General features: G+C 43.4%; 2 protein-coding genes across 3 annotated transcripts in view; one reads left to right on the forward strand and one right to left on the reverse strand.

Moving 5' to 3' along the window:
• Window positions 1–62: 62 nt before the first annotated feature.
• Window positions 63–12,729, forward strand: prkd4 (protein kinase D4). 2 transcript variants are annotated; one of them, XM_018677129.2, is made up of 19 exons: window positions 63–363; window positions 926–1,092; window positions 3,640–3,778; window positions 4,499–4,629; window positions 4,706–4,861; window positions 4,946–5,141; window positions 5,470–5,553; window positions 6,908–7,067; window positions 7,423–7,546; window positions 7,965–8,042; window positions 8,291–8,504; window positions 8,607–8,632; window positions 8,720–8,792; window positions 9,086–9,192; window positions 9,285–9,446; window positions 10,003–10,101; window positions 10,190–10,457; window positions 11,427–11,512; window positions 11,639–12,729. In XM_018677129.2, exons 2-19 carry the CDS (start codon window positions 937–939, stop codon window positions 11,801–11,803), a joined length of 2,424 nt encoding a protein of 807 aa, XP_018532645.1. In that variant the 5' UTR covers window positions 63–363; window positions 926–936; the 3' UTR covers window positions 11,804–12,729. The 2 variants fall into 2 exon arrangements, with proteins under 2 accessions (XP_018532645.1, XP_050931662.1); XM_051075705.1 differs by having other exon boundaries at window positions 63–325.
• actn3b (actinin alpha 3b) overlaps window positions 12,009–20,389 on the reverse strand; it is a 33,084-nt gene continuing 24,703 nt past the window's right edge. Inside the window, exons 10-21 of the mRNA XM_018677116.2 lie at window positions 20,050–20,280; window positions 19,333–19,480; window positions 18,707–18,857; window positions 17,863–17,971; window positions 17,603–17,743; window positions 16,838–17,020; window positions 16,006–16,140; window positions 15,400–15,579; window positions 15,157–15,303; window positions 14,821–14,886; window positions 14,441–14,599; window positions 12,009–13,571 (exon numbers count right to left, since the gene is read on the reverse strand). Coding sequence (XP_018532632.1) covers window positions 13,413–13,571; window positions 14,441–14,599; window positions 14,821–14,886; window positions 15,157–15,303; window positions 15,400–15,579; window positions 16,006–16,140; window positions 16,838–17,020; window positions 17,603–17,743; window positions 17,863–17,971; window positions 18,707–18,857; window positions 19,333–19,480; window positions 20,050–20,280 — 1,809 coding nt within the window. The 3' untranslated portion in view covers window positions 12,009–13,412. The remainder of the gene's footprint in view (window positions 13,572–14,440; window positions 14,600–14,820; window positions 14,887–15,156; window positions 15,304–15,399; window positions 15,580–16,005; window positions 16,141–16,837; window positions 17,021–17,602; window positions 17,744–17,862; window positions 17,972–18,706; window positions 18,858–19,332; window positions 19,481–20,049; window positions 20,281–20,389) is intronic.

Here is a 20,389-nt window from a genome sequence, read left to right on the forward strand (position 1 = left end):
CTCTTACGTTTTCATCCTCGTAGCTGACGAAAAAATAAGAATTGACTTCAAGCGTGAACAGGAATGGGTTTGACCAGTTCAAAGCATGTGTGTCTCTGTGTGTGTGTGAGAGAGTGAGAGAGTTTTCACAGCTAGGGCTGGGGGTGTTAACCATACACTGTTACAGCCCTCACAGATGTGAGTATCTCTCTGCGACTTCCTGTCTCATACACAGCCGAGCCCCGCAAAGAGGAAACCAGACTCATCAGAGCTGATGTTGAGAACTGACGACACAGTGATGGACTGATCCACTGTCACTTTACCGAGATACGATTCTGCGACTGAGGTGAAAAGATCGGAGCTTGAATGAACCAGGATTAGAAAGTAAGATTATTCCCATCGACTGTAGAGATGGTATTTCAGTGTTTTTATTTTGGTAACAGGAAATGTTGTTGTTTATGTTTATGAACTTTAGTGATATCCTGAATGTAGTTTCATTTTTGTCCTGTAATTGTTTATTATTTAACATTGTTACTGAATAGATTTTACACCAAACAGCTCACTTTTCTTAGAGAAAAAAAGGGTAGTTAGATACTTCAAATGTGTAGTTTGCTGAATCATAACGTTGATTCAAGTTATAAGAAACTGATACAGCAGATATTAGATCACTGTTGGGAGAATGACAGTGACTAATTGAGTTTGAATTTTACCAAAATCATCTGTTCAGTTCCACTTCTTCAGAGTAATTCAATGACTTAACATACAAATATTTACAGTTGCCAACATTCAGGCTATAAAGTGAAGATCTTAAATATTTTACAGTGGTCAGTAATGTGCTTTGTTTTTAGATGCCAGCAGCAGATTTGGAAAAAGTTCCACACTGAACCTCAGCACCAATCCGTTGTGTTTCTATGTTTCTGCTGACTTTTCCACGCCCCCCCCACAGGCTGTCTCTCCATGTCCGCAGTGACCCCCTGCAGCCCCACCGGTCTCACGGTGCCGGCTCTGGTCCGGTTCCAGCTGGGCCTGTTCAGGGAGGTGGTTCAAGTCCCTGCTGGCAACCTGAGCTACCGCCATGCCAAGAGGCTGGCCACAGAAATCATAGAGCGGAAGGTAATCAAAACATCACACTGGTGGAGTCATGTCTGAGGGATGTTAAAGGGGCATTCCGCTCATTTTACACTGGAAGTTTAGGTCACTTGTATTCAGCCTGTGAAACAGTTGTGCATTGTGTGAGGAGCTTTTGAAAAATGATCTTGGGTTGGATTTAAGATTAAAAATGCACAGGAATCCTTCATTACAAACAGGACAAAAAGATATGGTGTTGAGATGCATCATGGGAACTGTGGGAGCCAACATTTTTTCAAGATTAATCAGTCTAAAAGTCAGAATATTTCAGCATCTGGTACATGGTCTGTCCCCTGTGACTCCTCCATCTTACTGGTAGTTTGACACTAAATTTGCCGAAGTAGTTTAACAAACCAGAGCTTAGCGATTTGTCTTGACATTAGCGTCGGTGCCTGTTTTAATCTGCTTGGATGCATCTGCAGCAGATGGGTGGAGCTGGCCACAAAAGGAGCCATCTCTGTATTGTAAATCCTGTCTATCTTACAGGTAGAGAGACAGTTTTTTAAAAGTTACATCTGGCTGATCGGGACGTTCCCTGACACAGCACTCAGTGAAAACTGCAGCAGCTCCAAAGAGACAAAGTGAGAATTATGTTGATACAAAAACATTATCAGTCAAGGGGTCACTGCAGGACATTTTTGAACTTTAACATAGTCACACTTGGAAAATAACTCAAAATAACTAACGCCTCAAGTCTCACGCGTTGTTTGACTGTCAGGAAGTGGACTTTGAAAAGGTCAGCTCATGCATGAAGGAGGACTGTGTAGGCTGCTGTGTACTGTGTGGGTGTTATGAGAAACCTCCCAGTGTCTCTGTATTGTGGAGTGATGCAGTGTTTGAAGGATGTTGTAGTGGTTTTGTTTGAACATGCTTGATTTGGCCAGTGTTTGATAAACCAGGATAGATGTCAGTTTATACACCAGCTCTGGGTCCGACTCCAAACAGGTTTTGGTCTAAACACCACCCTTTTCCCACCAAACTTTCTAACTTGAAGAGAATTAGGTTGTAGAAACAGGGCTGACTGAAGGTAACCTGTAGTTAAATACTGCACTGAAAGTGTAGTTGAGGTTAAATAAAGATGGTCATGAATTGCAGGTGTTGGTGTGTCTCTCGGTGTAAGCCGGTTTGGTCTTCACACTGCCTCTGTCAGAGGGACTGTGTGGTCGGCAACAGCGCAGCAAACTTTCCGACCACAGCCTCTCCCCCCTCTGTTTCAAACACATACACACACACACACACACACACACACACACACACACACACAGTCTACCTCTAACACGCCATCGTTCCTCTCAACTTTGATCTTTTCTTGAGTTTCCAGGCAGCAGGTCAGCGCAGTCTAAAGAATGTGTGTTTGTCTGTGTGTGCGTGTACACTCGACTGTACACAAGCCTTTACAGCGGGAGCACACTGCTGCAGATATATGTCACTCAGACTCCAATACCAACACCTCGCCGCTTTTTTTTTACCTTTTACTGTGTCAGAGGAACAACCTTGTTTACATAGTGTAACCTATATAACTGCAATTTTACACACAATACAGATTTGATGTCATTTATACGCAGTATTTGTGTGATACTTCTACCAGCTGAGGAACTGGATATCCTCCTGTTCATGTTAAAGATGGACATGATAGCTGGGCGAATAGAATTAACACTCAGGTGGCTGTAATACTTCTCTTTAAGGATTTAGAGATTATGTCTTTCACTCCTCAAATCACAGACCCAGCAGGTTGTGTTACCCATGAATAAAGATAGACTTTGTTTTTGTCAATCAGATGAACCACAACTCACCTGCGGTACATCACGTAACAGCATCTGCAGACCCATCTCTCAGACGTGCTGTGCACTGTATGTTGAGGCGGTTTTTGCATTTGACCACCTCGCACAGCTGCAGATGTGAAAAGGGCAAAAGGCAGATTTCATCGCCACCGTTCAGTATTTCAGATCGTATCTTCTTTGATCTTTTATCTTCCCAGCACTAATGTCTGTGCTGAAAGTATAACTAGGTCATGTTTTTTTGATGGTAGCAGATCAGATTTTTTACTAAAGTCTCTTTCTTTTGTTGAGCTTTCCTCTCGGTTGGATCAACTCCATTTCTTGCTTTCTGACCAGGAGAATTTCTACTTTTTATCTTATGTTATATTTAATGAGAATATTGGCTTTTAATCCATTGAAACATACTGTATAGAATGGAGGTTTAAAGCCTTGTTTCCAGCCAGGATACAAACCTCATAACTTTCTCTAACTTTTCATGTATTGATGCTGGATTTTGTCTTCATGTGTGTGTGAGCTTGTTCATGCTTGATTTAGGTCGAAAATTATCGTCAAATAGAGCAATGATGTCATGGTGATTAAGTATTGAGGTAGTGTTTCTTTTGTCGAAGGGTTTTTCCACATGGTTAAATTCTATATTTAGATCATGTGTTTGTTAATGCTAATTCATAGAACTGCAGCTCTTCAAATTCACCTCATTTCAACCTGAGACTGTCTCTTTCTCTGTGTGTGTGTGTGTGTGTGTGTGTGTGACCAGGCTCCAGACTGCAGCGTGGTGGGCGTCGGGGAGAAGATTCTGCTGTTCAGACATCAGCCCGTCTCTGAGCAGCTGCTGCAGCGCCTGACCGACCAGGACGAGCTGCAGCATGGAGACCTCATCGAGGTCATCATCGCAGGTCAGATACACTGTGGATTATCAGTTATCTATTGGCTCTTTATCCAGTTGTCCCTTTTTTATTGGCTGATTCACTGTTTATTTTTTAAGTGTAAAAAAAGGAAGTCTTTTTTTGGAGGGAAACTTTTCATAAGAAAACATAATTTTACAAATCAAAGGTCGGCTTGTTTTTAAGTATTTTAGGTGTTGCTGGAATTACCTCGGCTCCCTTGGTCTTTCAGTGCACCTCGTTATCTGTGAGGAACAGAGTCAGTATTTCTTTATGCCAACACGCTTCACAAAGCCAGTGAATCTTACTGTGAAGTTTATTTTGGCAGGTAAACCTTCCTTTCCAAAGCATCAGGCTGTGCTTCGGGCCGTGAAATAAAAATCTGCTGCTGAGAAATGTCCCTTAAAGAGCACAGGAAAGGAAACTCTGAAAAGTTTAATTTTAGTTTAAGGCACGTAAACCTCAGTTCTACTTTAAGCTAATTTTGATTGATGGCTGCATCAGGAGCAGTTGGAAACGCTTTCAAGCGTATTTCACAGCAGCTGCTACAGTTCTTTTAAACAATTAAGCAGCTTCAGACATTTTCCTGACATGCACCCACCACTCTGCTGAGCTCCGACTTCAACAAGTCAGCGACTGTGTGTTCGGTCTTTTCATCTCCAGTTTTACAGCACAGGACTGGAGACTGTCTGTATAATGCGCTCCGGTCTCTTCCTTTTTGATCTGACTCAGGGTCAGCCTCAGTGACTGAGATGAGGATCCGTCCACACTCCCTGGTGGTCCAGTCATACCGGACTCCCACTTTCTGTCACCACTGTGGAGAGATGCTGTGGGGCCTCGTCCGACAGGGGTTAAAATGTGACTGGTAAGGTTGCTCCCTCACCTCGTCATATACCTCTGTAGTGTCATTATCCATGACTCTACCTCTGCCTCTCCTCAGGCTGTGGGTTAGACTTCCATAAACGTTGCGCCTTCCTGTTGCCCAACGACTGTAGCCGAGCGCGGCGTCAGGTCAGCACCAGCCTCTCTCTGTTCCCTCCCCGACGACCCCGCACACACTCCCTCTCTAACCAGGCAGGAGGCAGTCTGGAGGAGGTAAGGAGACAACAGCATCATAACAGAAGGGCGACATTTTCTTTGTTTTTACACTGACGACTTCCACTGTCTCGCCATTGCCAGATCAGCATGTCCAAGCCCTCGTCCAGGCCTCCGTCCTGGGCGGAGCCTCCAGTCTGGCTGGGGGTCGGGTACGGGGAAAAGAGCAGGGCTCAGGTCCCTCACACCTTCCACATCCACAGCTACACCAAACCCACCGTCTGCCAGTACTGCCACCGACTGCTCAAAGGGCTCTTCAGACAGGGGCTGCAGTGCTCAGGTGAGAACGCTGGAGGAAACAGAAATGTATTCTCCACAGATTCAGGCTTCAGAGGGATTTTTTTTTTTTTTGCACTTGTGTTTGCTATGTTTTAGTTAAGAACCTGTCATAATGTTGAGGAGTTCAGTCTGAAACAAAAAAGCTGAATTTTAATCGAGGAAACAAAACTTTTAAGTCAAATTTCAAAATTAAATTCTGCCACTATCTCTATTTTTTCACACGTATAAAAGGTCACCCTCATTATGTGACTTAGTCTCTACTGACACCAGCATCCTCCTTTTTCTGTCTGCATTTGAACCTCCCACGTCTCCTCTTTTCATCCCCTCAGACTGCAGGTTTAACTGCCACCGCCGCTGCGAGCCTCTGGTCCCCAGAGACTGTCCGGGGGAGAGGAAGGGCGTCAACGGGGAAGGTGAGCAGCTTTCTGTTTAGTATTCTGGGCCCGTCACATCACGGCTCTTTGAAAAGAAAGCACCCCCGCTCTGATGTTCTCATACTGCTGCGATGATGAGTCAAAGATGATTCACCCTCCTTAAGAATATTTGATAGATTCAGGGCTCGGTCTGATTTAAATTCCCAGAAACATCACGTTTGTCTGTGCAGAGATGATGATTAGTGGCATGAAAATGTAATCAAAGCCTGATGAGATCAGATTTAACCAGATAACATGTTTTGTTCCAGGATTATGATTTAAGGCTCCATAGTAGATTTGTATATTTATGATAATAGATTAAATCTCTTCAGGTTATAACTGTGTCTGCTCTTTAAGTGATAATGTCAGCCAGGAAATGTGATATTCCAGCTACTTCCTGTTCATTTTATAGGCAACTTTTAGCATCCAGTGAGTGCCTGTCACTGTTAATAAACTGCTATTTGGATTATTTGAGTAATTTAAATCATATATCAAGCAAACATGCAAAATATTTCAGAATGACTACTGCTCTACCCAGTCAACTTTTCTTTCTTAAAGTGCTTTTAAAAAAAAGGATCTCCACACACTTGATAAATGCAGTGTTTTCACTTTATTTCTTGAGCTTTTGGTCTGTCAGACCTTCATCAGAGCACACACAACTCACCTTCTAATCAGTGGCAGAATGCACTGCACCTGTGCCACCCCTGGAGATTTAGAAAGGGGTGGAGCCCAGTGACTGTAGGAGAAGCATTACAAAACATAACTGCAGAACAAAAAGAAATCACCTCATACTAACAATATTCACACACAAATCCATCATCAGATCATACCAGTGATATCCAGATTAAATAAGAAAAAAATCTCTAAATAGAACAAAGAGCTGTGGAGAGATATCAGGTCACAAACCTCAAGATTCTGTTACAATAACAAAGATCTTACATTATAACAGTACACTCATCAAAATCCTCATTGAGGCCTGGAAGTTGAAGAGCATCTAAAGCGTGAATCCAGTATTCACTGGGCTCCACCCCTTTCTAAAGCTCCAGGTGCGACACAGGTGCAGTGCATTCTGCCACTGATTAGAGTGTGACTGGGAATCTTTGCCTGTCTGCTCATTGCTGAGCTGTGTGTGCTCTGGTGAAGGTCTGACAGAAAGCTCAACAAATCAAGTGAAAACACCACATGGAGCTTAATTTCTGTTTCTGCAATGTGCTGGTTTCTCAGTGTAATATCCCTTTAAAGTGATTATTTCCATGGTTTGGACCAAATGGACAAATTTAAAAACAGTATGTGCAGACAATGATTAGTCACCTTGGTTTTTTGTTTTACCCATGATGTCATACTGTATTCCCAGAATCCACAGCAGCTGGTTACATCAGGCTACCAGACTCAGAGGACAATGAATCAGAGCTCACCAGTGTAACAACACTAGACATCTCAGACGACGAGATGTCCACTGACGGTGACTCGCCGGCCGAGACCAAGGAAGTGGAGCAGCTGCGAGAGACGATGAGGTCAGAGGGCTGTTAATTTATTACGATGATGTCATCTCACCTGAAAGCTCAAGATGACATCATGAAGTTATGAATCAAACTCACAGCTGTTGTTGTCATATGCCACCTACACACACACACACACACACACACACACCCCACCCACACACCACACCACACACACACACGGCAGCTGCATGACAAACTCAGCTGTGCTCAGTGAGCTTTAGGGGCACGCTGCCACCTAGAGGCATTCAGGAGGAACTTTGATAAGACACAGCTGGTCTGTCAGTAAAAAGAATAGCAACAAAATTCAGTTTTAATGTCAGAATTTATTCACTTCCTCTCATCTTTTTGTCCTCCATCCCTCCTTTAGTCCGTGCTTCAGCAGCTACATCCCCCTGATGAGGCTCGTCCAGTCGGTGCATCACACTAAGAAGAGAGCTGGAGGAGTCCTGAGAGAGGGATGGCTGCTGCATCACACCAACACTGACACCCTGGTGAGCAACACAAACACACTGTCCTGTTTGTTTTAATTTAACCAGTAAGTCTCTTGAGATACAACAGGAATCTATTAAAAGCAGTAAGGGTGTGTGTTTAATGTGTTATGTAGCTTTAGAGTCATTATGGTCTAAATGTTGTGACACTGCAGATGAAAATTAGCTCTCACCAATTCAAAAATAAATAAGATAAAACACTAGCATAAACATGTAATTTACTTTTTACTATTTTAGACACGCACACACACATTAATGTCTGGTCACACACCATAAGCCACAGACGTTCAGTCAAAGTATGTGGACTTAACGTCGACGACAGCAAGTTGGAAAATCTGTTCTGATGATTAACTTGTTCAGAGTCATTGACCTCCCACGCGTGTGATGAATTCTGATTTATTTCTCTCTTTTCTTTTCCCAGAGGAAACGACATTACTGGATCTTGGACTGGAAGAGCATCACTCTGTACCAGAACGAGAGCAGCACCAAGTACTATAAGGTTAAAAGTTCTTCATTACCAGCAGTAGCAGACTGATGATTCTCTGTCGGCTTTATGCAGCATGATTGACCTTTGATCACAGCAGCTCAGTCCCATAAGACCACAGTACAAAGGCCGTGGTAGTGCTAATAATCTACAATTGTTTTATACATGTGGGATTAAAAAAAAAGTTTGTGTTCGTTTATCGATTTTGTTAAAATGCCTCCATGTAAAAGATAAAACCCTCGTCTCTCCTCTTCTTCCTGCAGGAGATCCCTCTGTCCGAGGTGCTGCAGGTCCGGGGTCCCGCCCACCTCTCCATGCCTGTGTTGCCGGGCAACAGCGCCCACTCGTTCGAGGTGGTGACGGCCTCACTGGTGTACTGCGTGGTGGCCGGAGAGGACGGGCCGGTCTGGGAGAGCGCCATCCGTCAGGGCCTGATGCCCGTAGAGAGCAGCGGGGGACACAGCGAGGAGAACCATGGTGAGAGGAAAATAAAATAAATCAGATAATACTTTTGAACATTTGCTGCAACAACATGACCTTCTTCCTGTCTGACCGTATCTGTCCTCCTCCTGTTTCCAGATCAACAGTCACACAGAGACAGAGCGGTGAGGATCGACTTGTTTACTGCTGAATTTCTAAGAGAACTTTTTGTTGTGCTTCAGTGAGTAGCACAGTGTTTGTTTGTGTTTCAGGACATCAGCTCGGTGTATCAGATCTTCACAGACGAGGTGCTGGGTTCAGGACAGTTTGGAGTGGTGTACAGAGGTGAGCTGGTAGATTATGGCAACATCAGCGTTTAGATATAAAATTTGCTAAAACTTTTTTAATCTTCTTGAGAGATTTTCAGCCCCGGTAACATTAAACATGTCAGTAACACTTTATTTTACATCACTTTTGACAAAAGAGATCAGATTTTGCTCTTTCAAGAGAAGAAAAATCAGTTTCTATTTGTCCCAGGCCTCTATTTTAGAAGAATTGTTTTTAAAATGAACTGGACACACCTGTACCATCTGCTGCTTAAATAAAGTTACATCACTGAGTCATTTCTCACTCTTCAGGTACTCACAGGAAGTCAGGTCATCCAGTCGCCATCAAAGTCATCGACAAGACGCGTTTCCCCACCAAACAAGAGAGACAGCTGAGGAACGAAGTGTCCATATTGCAGGTACAGCTGCTTTTTTTAACTTCTATACGTGCTTCAGCTCTGTATGTATGAGATTATGTCTAACATGCGATTGTTTTGTTCGTGTCGTCCAGAATCTCTCGCACCTCGGCGTGGTTCTGTTGGAAGGGATGTTCGAGACAGTCGAGCATGTCTTCGTTGTCATGGAGAAGCTTCACGGAGACATGCTGGAGATGATTCTGTCCAGTGAGAAAGGACGACTCCCTGAACGCAACACTCGCTTCCTGGTCACACAGGTATGGGATCCAGTTCTGAAGGCTGCAGCAGGAAATGTTCAGTTTGGTTTAAACAGATCTCATATGGTGTTAGGACAGTGAATATCATTCAGATTAAATTACAAATGGTATTTTTGGGACTGCATGCTACATTGTTTCCTGTTAAACCCTCCTACACAGGAAGGAATGGCGGACTCCACCACTAACAATTTAAACTACAGTTGTGAACAGTTGTGAAATAAATTATCTTCTCTAGCTAGTTTTGATTATGAACATTGTCCCAGTCTATCTCTCCTTTGTGATTGAGATTTTTATTATGTTCTATAGATCTTACCTTAATTCTTCTTCAAGAGCTGAGAAAATATGAAAATGAAATTAATTAAAAATAAGTTAAAAATGTACTCTTGCAGAATTTTAGTTTTAATTTTAGTCCTGGCAGTTTACGGGCTGTTCCCCAGCTCCTGGGACCTGAGCATCCATGAAAATCGGAATCTATTTTTTGAGTCACTTCCTGCCTGAATAAAGCTGAAAAATCCTGTTCCATGATAAATCTTTCTCATGTTTGTTTTTGCTGCAGATCCTTGAGGCTTTGCGATATCTGCACTTAAAACACATCGCTCACTGTGACCTCAAACCTGAGAATGTACTCCTGGCCTCTGCGGACCCCTTCCCTCAGGTGGGATTATCTGATTTTATTCATTAACAGCAGACGCAAGTTGTCACAGCATCTTAACTGAATCGTCTCGACTGCGTCTGTGTCGCAGGTGAAGCTGTGCGACTTCGGCTTCGCCCGCATCATCGGCGAGAAGTCGTTCCGTCGCTCGGTCGTGGGGACGCCGGCCTACCTGGCGCCCGAGGTGATCAGCAGCAGCGGCTACAACCGCTCTCTGGACATGTGGTCGGTGGGTGTCATCATGTACGTGAGCCTGAGCGGGACCTTCCCCTTCAACGAGGACGAGGACATCAAACAGCAGATCACCAACGCTGCCTTCATGTACCCACGACAACCCTGGGCCTCCATCTCACTTGAAGGTAAGAACTTTTTTTATGTAGTTGTTCTTGTTTTGAAAACTTTCCCTGTTGATGTTGCTGTTCAGGGTCACCAGTATTAAGTTCACTTAAGAAAAAGTTAACATCCTGTAACCTGAATACACACTGCTTTTTTAAAGACATCAGAGGCCAAAAACATTGGAAACCACTGGTTAAATCTTTAACAATGTGGCATTTAAAAGCTTGTTATATTATCCACTTTGTAAAGTGTTACAACTTTGTGCTGTGGAACTATAATGAGATTTTTGATTAAAGAATTTTGCGATGATGTGAAGTTGAGAAGTGCTGGGACAGCAGGTTACAGAGTAATAAGCTCACATCAGCTCAGACTCCAGATTCAGTCATACTTTGCAGATGGATGAATGACTAACATTTGTGGCATTTTTGGAAAATTAAATAATACAGTGTTTAATTTACAAGAACTAAAACAGTACACAACTATAAATTGGAATTAATTTTTATAAAAATTAAAGAGCCTGTGTTTTCCTTTGTGGAGATTTTGAATTGTGATCGGCTACATTAACTTTTCTTCATCCAGTCTCATTGATCACAGCTAATTTGGTTTTATTTCCACACTGGAAACCTTTCAGGACTCTGCAGCACCTTTGACTGAATTCAGCTCTCAAACTATATATATATATATATGTAAATGTTATTCTGTTAGTATTGTCATGACCCAGCTCATGAGCCATGACAAATGATAGTGAGAGACACTGTTTTTAAACTAACTTATGTACACGTTTATTGCTATAACAGTAACTAAGAAACATTACATTAATGTTATGAGGTGTGTTAGTGAGTGTGTCAGTGGATGGATGGCTGTTGGAGTAATACACTGTAAGAAGTTTAAATATCGCCTAAGGGCAGTTTCTCCTGTTGGCCACTGGGTGACTCTAGTGGACTGCTTTTAAAACAAGCTGTGTGTGTGTGTGTGTGTGTCGCCCTCTCCAGCTGTGAGTCTCATCAATAACCTGCTGCAGGTGTCAGTGAGGCGGCGGTTCAGCGTGGGCAAAGCTCTGGGACACCCCTGGCTGCAGGTCAGATACTATTACTTTTATTTACTGTTAGCAAACATAGTGTGTGTAGTAATATCCACGATTTTAAGATGCAGCGAAACTTTTTCCCATCATGTCAGGTCCTCATCCTCTTTGTCTCTCCTGCAGGACTTCCAGCTGTGGTGCGACCTCCGGGAGTTCGAGCAGAGGATGGGCCGCAGGTATCTGACGCACCCGGGGGACGAGGAGCGCTGGTTACATCACGCCCAGGAGAGAGGCCTGGACTTCCCCCCCCACCTCTGCTGGGACCCCGACAACGACCCCGACACGTGACCTCGGCTGTTAAAGGTCTGACTAAAACGAGACACGTCACACTCAAAAAGCTGAATTCTGTGATCAGTGAACCAGTTGTAGGTTTTCTGTGGTCAGCAAATGTTAGGATTGAGGTGGTTGTTGTGGGAACAGGCAGGAAAAGTGAAGATCAGATCAGTCTGTGTGTAGTACTAAAGAGGATAAAAAACAACACAAACAACTGCTGTTTAGTAATAGAATTTTCCTTTTTTATTCCAAGTTGTAGTTTTTTAAATTGTGAGAGTGAGTTTCTGTGGTGTCAGTGATGGACAGAATGAGTTGAGGAGGAGGAGGAGAATGGAGCGCAGATGAAGAGAAAAAAAAAACCTTGCACTGGCTATCATGGCTGATCTGTCATTTTAAAATGGGACCAAAACCCTATGAGCTTCCTCACTGACATAGGCCTGCCATGGTCCCACGTACAGTATTGATTCTTCTTATTTAGTCCGCAACTTTCCTGATGCCCTGTCGTCTCTCACTGCTCGACACCTCTCTCCGTCCGTGTCCCTCCTCCACGCGAGTTTAAATTTAGCCGAAACCGAGAGAGAGAGAGAGAGAGGTGTGTGGGATCGTTCTCTCTGGCCGTTTACAGTTTGTCTTTCTGTCTTCCTTCTTGAGTCCCCATCCAGCCATGTCCCTCTCTTTTTTTTGTCTACATTTACCCACAGTGCTTTTTGCTTTGAGCTGCTCTCTGTTGTTTGCAGTCTTCATTTTAATATTTAGCGCTCCAGAGTTTAGATGCTCTCATTCTTCCTCCGTTTTGTTCCTGAGCTTCTTAAGGTTTTTAAGATCTCCAGGTTAAATTTAATCTCTGCTAACATTCAGGTTTCACAGTGCTTTGGTAGGATTTTTTTTTTATTTTTATTTTTTACAGAGTAAGATTATTCAGTGTGAGACTGGCTTTGTAACATTGTAGCACCTGACTTGCTTCTGCTCCTCTGCTGAGTGAATTGTTAGCAGGCTCGCGGTGACAGGGTTTTTGTGTGATTAAGGAAGAGTCAGAGACTCACAAAGACAGCATTTCTAAACTTCAACATAGCATGCATCTGCACAAATACACAACCAACCAAGCCAACTGACCAACCAGCTTTTTATCACGATTTCTTCTTTAATTACCCTTCTACAAAAAAATATGTCATCTGAGAGAGAGGGCGGAGAGCAGGAGGCTTTGCTCAATGTAAGATTTTTTTTAAACTTCTTTCTTTCTCCCTCATCACCACCTTCTGTTTAACATCTCCTAAAGGCAGGTATGTTATATGTATGCTGCTTACATAACTTCAGTGCAATACCTGGCACTCTCCTGGTTCTTAAAGGCACTCGAAAAGAGGGACAGTCCGTATAGAGTGTCTAAGATTTGAGCAGAGTCTTCTACTCTCACCCTCTCTGGGCAGTTTTCTAGGGGGACGGACAGGGTTGGGAGGAGGATGGATAAATAGGGAGGAAGTTAAGATTTGAAAGAGGAAAAGATGATAAGAACAAAGCATATAGAAGGACAGTGGAAGGGTTTAAATTGCTCTCTCTCCAAACAGGAGAAATAGGGGGGAGCTGGGAAGAAGGGATGAGAGGAGGAGGTGAAGAGAAGCGGCTGTGTTTATAAGTCGCTCTCTCCGTAGAGGGCGCTGGAGAAGGAGATGTAGTCCAGGGCGCCGGGGGGGCTGTCGGGTCCGATGTACCTGGTCATGCGGCTGATGCAGTACTCGGCCTGCTCGGGTGGCAGCTCCCTGCGCAGCTCGTCCACTGTGATGTAATTCTGGAGAAAGGAGAGGGAGGTGAGGTGTGATTTGTTCGCTGATGCATCGCTGAGGCTTTGATAACAGACCAGTGATTAATGGTGACTTGGCCAGGAGCTGAGAGCAGCCTTTCAACTGGCATTTGCACAGAAGTTACCAGTGTCAAACTCAAACAGCAACTGAGAAAGCATTATCATTATTCCAGATTTAAAGGGACATTTGTCTCTTATTTTTGTAGTTTTGATCGTTATTGTTATTTGTAATAACACTTCACAATCTGGACTAATGACAGAAATACCAATTTACAGCTGATCTGTTTGCCTGTGTTGATCACTATGAAATGATCCAATAATGTTGACATAATGTTTAAGGAACCAGGAACCACACTGACTGTCACTGTGTCGGTGTTATCCTACCTGACAAATGATGACCAAAACTACACAAATAAGACACAAGCTGTCGCATAAAACTGATGATTGTGTTTGAATTCTGCTCAAACTAAATCTGCTACGTTCTCATCACGTTTGTAAAAATGTAATTACTGTTATAATATAACATATTCCTCGTGTGTTTAGCTAACAGGATGCTGTATTTTTGTCACATCACATGATGTTGTTGCAGCAGCGTCTCAGATTTTGCTCAAACTGTGTCTATATCATGAATGAAGGCCTGTCAAATATTTCTGTTCAAATCCTATGTTTTCATTTTCAGCCCTTGATGCTATTTCATCAGGGAAGCCATGTTTGAGCACGAATATGCAATTCATATCCTCACCAAACACTTTCTCAGTGTGACTGAACCACTGTACGGACAAAGTGAACAAAATCTGAGACAATGTCGCAACCACTTTCCTGGACTCTGTCTGATCGGACACCATTAGGTGACTTACCTTGTCTGAGGCCAGAATCTTGAAGGAGGCCATGACCTGTTCTGCAGTGTCGGTCTCAGCGGTCTCGCGGGTCATGAAGTCGATGAAGGCCTGGAAGGTCACCACGCCTGTGTTGTTGGGGTCCACCAGGGTCATGATGCGAGCAAACTCCACTTCACCCTGTCGGACAGAAAAGGATTTATTTAATTTAAACAAGTCAATGCTCACATTCAACGACTTGGTCTTTACATTTGATCATTTTCAGTCAGTGAATTCAGGTCAAACTCTCACTTCTCGCTACGTTTACATCCACTCAACATTTGTTTTAATTTCTTAAAGTTAAATTGATATCGAGTTAAAGAAGTGAAGTTTAAAATGATATTAAGTCATTTTGCACTCACCAGATCGTAACCCATGGAGATGAGGCAGGCACGGAAGTCGTCTGGGTCCATCATGCCGTTTCTCTTCTGCAAAAGACAAATACATCTGTGGATTAACTATTAGAACAAACAGTCCTGATATAATGCGACAAGATCTCTGGTGCAGATGCCTACATCTTAATGTCTTACTGGCGACAGAGGAGAGCATTAAATGACCAAAAAAGACGCCTGTCTGTCAAACTGATATTATGTTTAAAAAATAAAGACACGAGCTCTTATCCTGTGGTTTATGTGTTGTTTCTCATGGCACGCCTTCCTACTGACACTAGTACAAACTTGGGTCAGTGAACGCCTCACCCTGTCGAAGTGGTTGAAGGAGGCTCTGAACTCGTTGAGCTGTTCCTGGCTGATGCCCTTGGCGTCGCGGGTCAGGATCTGGTTCTCCACCTCGTTGATGGTTCTGGCGATGGTGGTGAGCAGCTGCTCCCAGCCCACGCGGATGTGCTGCAGTGGTGTGGAGAGAAGATAAGATTAACATCACTGTGAAAAGAGCAGCTGGAAAACGTCAGATCAGATTGGCCGCGCCGACGTTTGCCGTACCTCCATGGTGTAGTTGGTGTGCTTGTTGTCGAAGATGAGGGACTCCTGGCTGAGCTGGTGGTCTCCCTCCAGCTTGTCGATGTTGGATTTGTAGTTGATGATGTTCTGCTCGTACTGCTTCAGGCTGTTCATCTGTTCCTCCAGGGAGCCGGCGATGTCCACTGACACGTGGCTGATCTCCTGCAGGTGTGCACAGACAGGATGAGAATATTTTAATCAAATCTGTCATCTGTCTGCCCATATCTACAGTTAAACGTTTACCATTCCTTTGTGTTGTACATGCAGTCCTGTTGCTCTTGTATGATAAGTCTATGGGTATATACACACATCTGTTTTTAAATGACTGATCATCACTATACATACAAACATAATCCAAAGATTTTTCATATCTTACTGTATTACTTTGTTCTATTATTTTGTCTCTTATTTTCACCACAGCAATCAATTAAGTGTCATTTTACTGTAAAACTCCACAGGTTATCAGTATTCTATTTACACTAATGTCCCAACTAAAAATCCAAGTGCCTTCACAGTATTTTGGCAGCTACAGCGATTACTTCAGGCTGCGTCTGACTTTGCTTTTCGAGTCTTACACAAACACCGTACCTCCATCTTGGTTTGAATCCAGGGTCCGATGATGTTGGCCTGGGCAGCAAACTGGCGCCTCAGTCTCTCGTTGGCCTGCTGTCTGGCCACCTCCTCCTGGAGCATTTGGTCTCTGAGGGGCACGAGGTGCTTCACCTGCAGACAGACAAATTAAATACAGTCATAAAAGTTTTGTCAGTACAGTTAGGGAAGCTAAAGGTGAAATATTAACTGTAACCAAAGTACCAGAAGACAAAGTCCTTCTTGCTTTACTGGTGCAAACTCTACAGACTCAATCAAAACCATTTACAAACTTCAAATGTGTTTTAGCCACAACTGATACCAGACTGATACCAGTGATGTTGAGCCAACAGAGCAGCCACAGAAATTTAGCAGTGTTTCCAAATCGCATGTAATTTTTTCCAGTCAAGCTTGTTGGGCAACGGACCAACTAGTTATTTTATGATTGCCACACAAATCTATTTTTTCAGCACAGATGGTCTGATGTGTGTCGAACTGCAACTACACCGACAGACTGCGGTTATTTTGATTTCCCCCTGAGAGCTCACAGCCACCAGTATCCAGTGTCACTCTAACCTAAATGTACTGCACTATTTCTGACCTGTCGCTATGTATGTTCCGTACTTATTATTAGCTAGATGACCAAATGCAATGCACAGAGTTAAGATAGGTTGACATTTCCTGCTCGAATAACGTCAATGTACACAAACCAGAAATACAAGCAGGCTCGAGAAAAACCCAACTTTTGATAAATTATCTACAATAATTTCCAGTTTCTGCTCCTCGACTGTGAACCTCACGATGATACTTGGGTGCGTTTGATTTGACTCACAGTGTCCCACTTAGTGCTGATGTCCTGGGGGGAGAGGTTGGTGTAGGGGTTGATTCCGGACAGCTTGATGCCGTAGGTCTGGGCGATCTTCAGGATCTCGTTGTGGATGCCCATGGTGGCCATGCGCTCCTTGTCGGCCTCAGGCAGAGTGGCCTTGAACTGGTCGTGAGCGGTGATCAGACTCTGGATGGGAGAACAGAGGAAAATAAACAGTCAGACAATGGAAGATGCAGATTTTAGTTAAATATGTGTGTGACTCTCCCAAAGGAAACACATTTTTTTGTATTATATAGTACTACTTCCTTTCAAATGGACCGGACACATCAAATCATCAATCTACCATTATTCATTAGATTCCAGTCAGTGCAAATGTCAACATTCAAGCAGAGAACCACGTGCATTAGTGTTTAAAGACAATTCAGGTTTAAGTTATAGAAGCCTATTGAGATAGTAATGAGAGCTCATCATTATTGACGTACTAAGTCATTGTTTTGAGAAAGTTTCTCATTATAATGACTTACAGGATCTTTTTTGTCATCATATTTGCAGAAACAGGCTTCCATATTTAGTATAGCAGCTACTGTATCAGTTAGAGAAAAGCATATTTCAGACTTTAATAATAAGCAGTGAAGTGCACCCCTCAACCAGCTATGAGTGAAACTCTTGAGTGTGAAGGTTAACAACTGAACATGACCAGGGCCTGTCAGCACATCTAAAACTGAACAGCTGACAATGTGGTGTTTATGTGTTCGGTGCTGGGTGTACCTGGATCTCCTCAATGCTGTGGACAATGAACATGTCCTGCAGGTCCTCCATGGCTCCATCCATCCAGTTGTTGAAGGGTGCTGCCCTCTTGGCAAACTCCAGATACAGCTGGTCAATAGTCTCCCACAGCTTCTCCACACGCTGCAGACACAGCAACACAAACACACTTGTAATAACAAAGCAAAGATGTGGACGATCATAAAAAGAGTTATTTTCAAAGATGAATCACTGTAACGTCTGACTCAGTGTTTCAGTTTTACCTCCAGTGAGTCCCTCCTCTTCTGGGTGAGGGTGCCCAGGTTGTCCCACTGGTCACAGATGCCCTGGCAGCGGGCATTGACTGTAGCAGCATCGTGGTAGTCCAGCTCACTGAGGGAGACAAAAGGGACAGATTTTTAAAAAGTGAAAAACATTTCCCTAAAATATCTGTGATCGTAAACATCAGAATATTAATGCCATCACACTTACTGGATTTTTACCCTTTCCTGCTACTGAGAGGGCGTCTGAGAACATTTTACTTTTGAGGACATAATATCTGTTTTTGAAGTCCTGATAAATTATATGTGGCACACATACATATTCAGCATTACGGTGCTCATACAGTATATAGCATCAAAGAGATCATCTCAAAACTACGTGTTAAAGAAAAAAGCCCTGAGGAGTGGTGAGGAATAAGTAAAATAGTGAGATCAGAGGTTTCTGCTTTTTCATGAACCATCCTTTCATCTTCTTGTCCCTCTTATTAATATGCTTTCCACTCATCTTTTGTTCTTTACTGTACTCTCCTATCCCAACTGTTAGGACTCTTGAAACACTTAAGGCGCTCACTTCCTCCTCTCCTGCACCTCCCACAGCCCTCTTACCTTCAATTTAACATCATCTCTCTTCTTATTCCTCATTCCCTCCCATTTCTCCATCTTGGTTATTTCCCATTCCCCAACACGCACACGTCTACGGCATGTTCCCGCCGATAAAATATCAAATAAAAACCCCAAAGAACTCTGAACTCCAATGCAAAGGGGAAAAAAAAGAACTCTAGTTCGAGTTTCTTCACACAGCACTTGCACAATTCCCAGCCTCCCTCTCATCATCCCTGAGTCTTACTTCAGCTCCTGAGCGATGGCAGCGATCTGCTCCACTCTGTCCTGGTGAGCGGCGAGGTCGCTCTCGAAAGCCTCGTGCTTCCTCATCAGGGCTCTGATCTCCATCAGAGAGGCTGACTCGTAGTCCTTCTGGGACAGCAGGTCCTCCTTACCTGAAACACACAGACGTTTGATCTGCAGTGGAAACATTTTAAATTGCTCCTCTTCGGAGGGAAAAGTCAAGACTACAAGCTGTTAAATTTATACGGCTCCCAATTTAGTCCACCCTCTGATCTTTTGTCCTCTCTCCACTCCTCTTTTCTTACTCCTTTCCTCTCACTCACTAAGGCATTTTACCTTCCCAATAAATTTTACCATGTAATTTATCATGATGCTTTTAATGATTATTCTATTAATTTTTTTGCCATAGTAAGAAGCTGTAAAAGGTCAAAATTCTAATTTTAACTGAACCAAATGAGCCACCAGGACACCTTTCCTTTCTCTGGGTGACACAAGCAGACAGGAAGTTATTCATGGTCTGTCTGACTTGTATTTATTTGGCAAACAGCACAATGAGAGAAATTCTGAAACACGACAACTCTGTGCGGAAAGAGCCTAATATTCCAGAAACTCCCAAAACGTCCTTACCTGAAGTCCAGGCCTCGTGCATGTTGCACTTCTGCTTGAACTTCTCAGCCAGGTGGTCAAGTCTCTCCAGACGACGGATCTCGGTCAGCAGCCACTCCTCGTAGCCCTTCTCCACCTGCTCCAGACCCTTCCAGGCATTGGCAATATCCTGGAGGAGGAGGAGGAGGAGGAGGAGAGGTTTTATCATCACTGTGATGTGTAACGTGCTGAGAGGAAGAATTTTCACCTGCTATTGGCATTTGGAGATTGACTGGCTGACTTCAAGAAGTATCTTTTCAGAATGTAATTAACAAAAATAAACGTTTTCATATTTATGCAAATCACTGAGAAATTAGAAAAGAGAACTCAGTCGAGAGCCAAATGAAATCACGCTTCTATTTCCATTTCTGCTAAATTTAAAGTGAACTATCAAACCTTTTTTTTTTTTTTCTTTCAGCTGATACTTTTTTCAGCTTTTTCTCTATTTGACGCCTTTAAATTTCTGTTGTTGGGAGTGAAGACTTTGTATCTGTGATGTCAACTTTTAAGTAACTAAGAGAACAGCCTTATTTTTGTTGAATCACAAAGCATTGAGGTTTTGAAAGGATTTTACAAGCTTTAAGGGACGGAAAACAACAAAGGAAGAAGTAATCCTTCAACTAATGTGAAAGCCTGAAAATCCACAATGATGCTGAGCAGCAACAATAACATACTAAGCTAAAAATCTGTCCTGCTCACCGACACCATCTTGCCCTCGGAGGGCATGAAGGCGGGCCTGTTGCTGAGCCTCAGCTTGGTCTGCAGGGTGTTGAAGTTGATCTCCAGCTGGCATTTCTCCTGCACGCGGGGCGGCTTGTGGATGCGGCGGTAGTCACGGAAATCCTCCAGCTTCTGCTGCATGGCGCGCATGGTCTGCTCCGCCGCGCGGTTCTCCAGCCAGGGGATGGTGCGGCGGATCCACTCGAGCAGCTGGAGAAGCGAGGGAGATGTATTATTCAAATGATTAGAAGTTTCAGAAGTTTTTGTCTTAAATCCTAGTACTGAATGTCTGGACTTGGGTTCATGTTGGATTAATTCA

The sequence above is a fragment of the Lates calcarifer genome, linkage group LG14, assembly GCF_001640805.2.
Source record: "Lates calcarifer isolate ASB-BC8 linkage group LG14, TLL_Latcal_v3, whole genome shotgun sequence".
In the NCBI taxonomy this organism is placed as follows: Eukaryota; Metazoa; Chordata; class Actinopteri; family Centropomidae; genus Lates; species Lates calcarifer.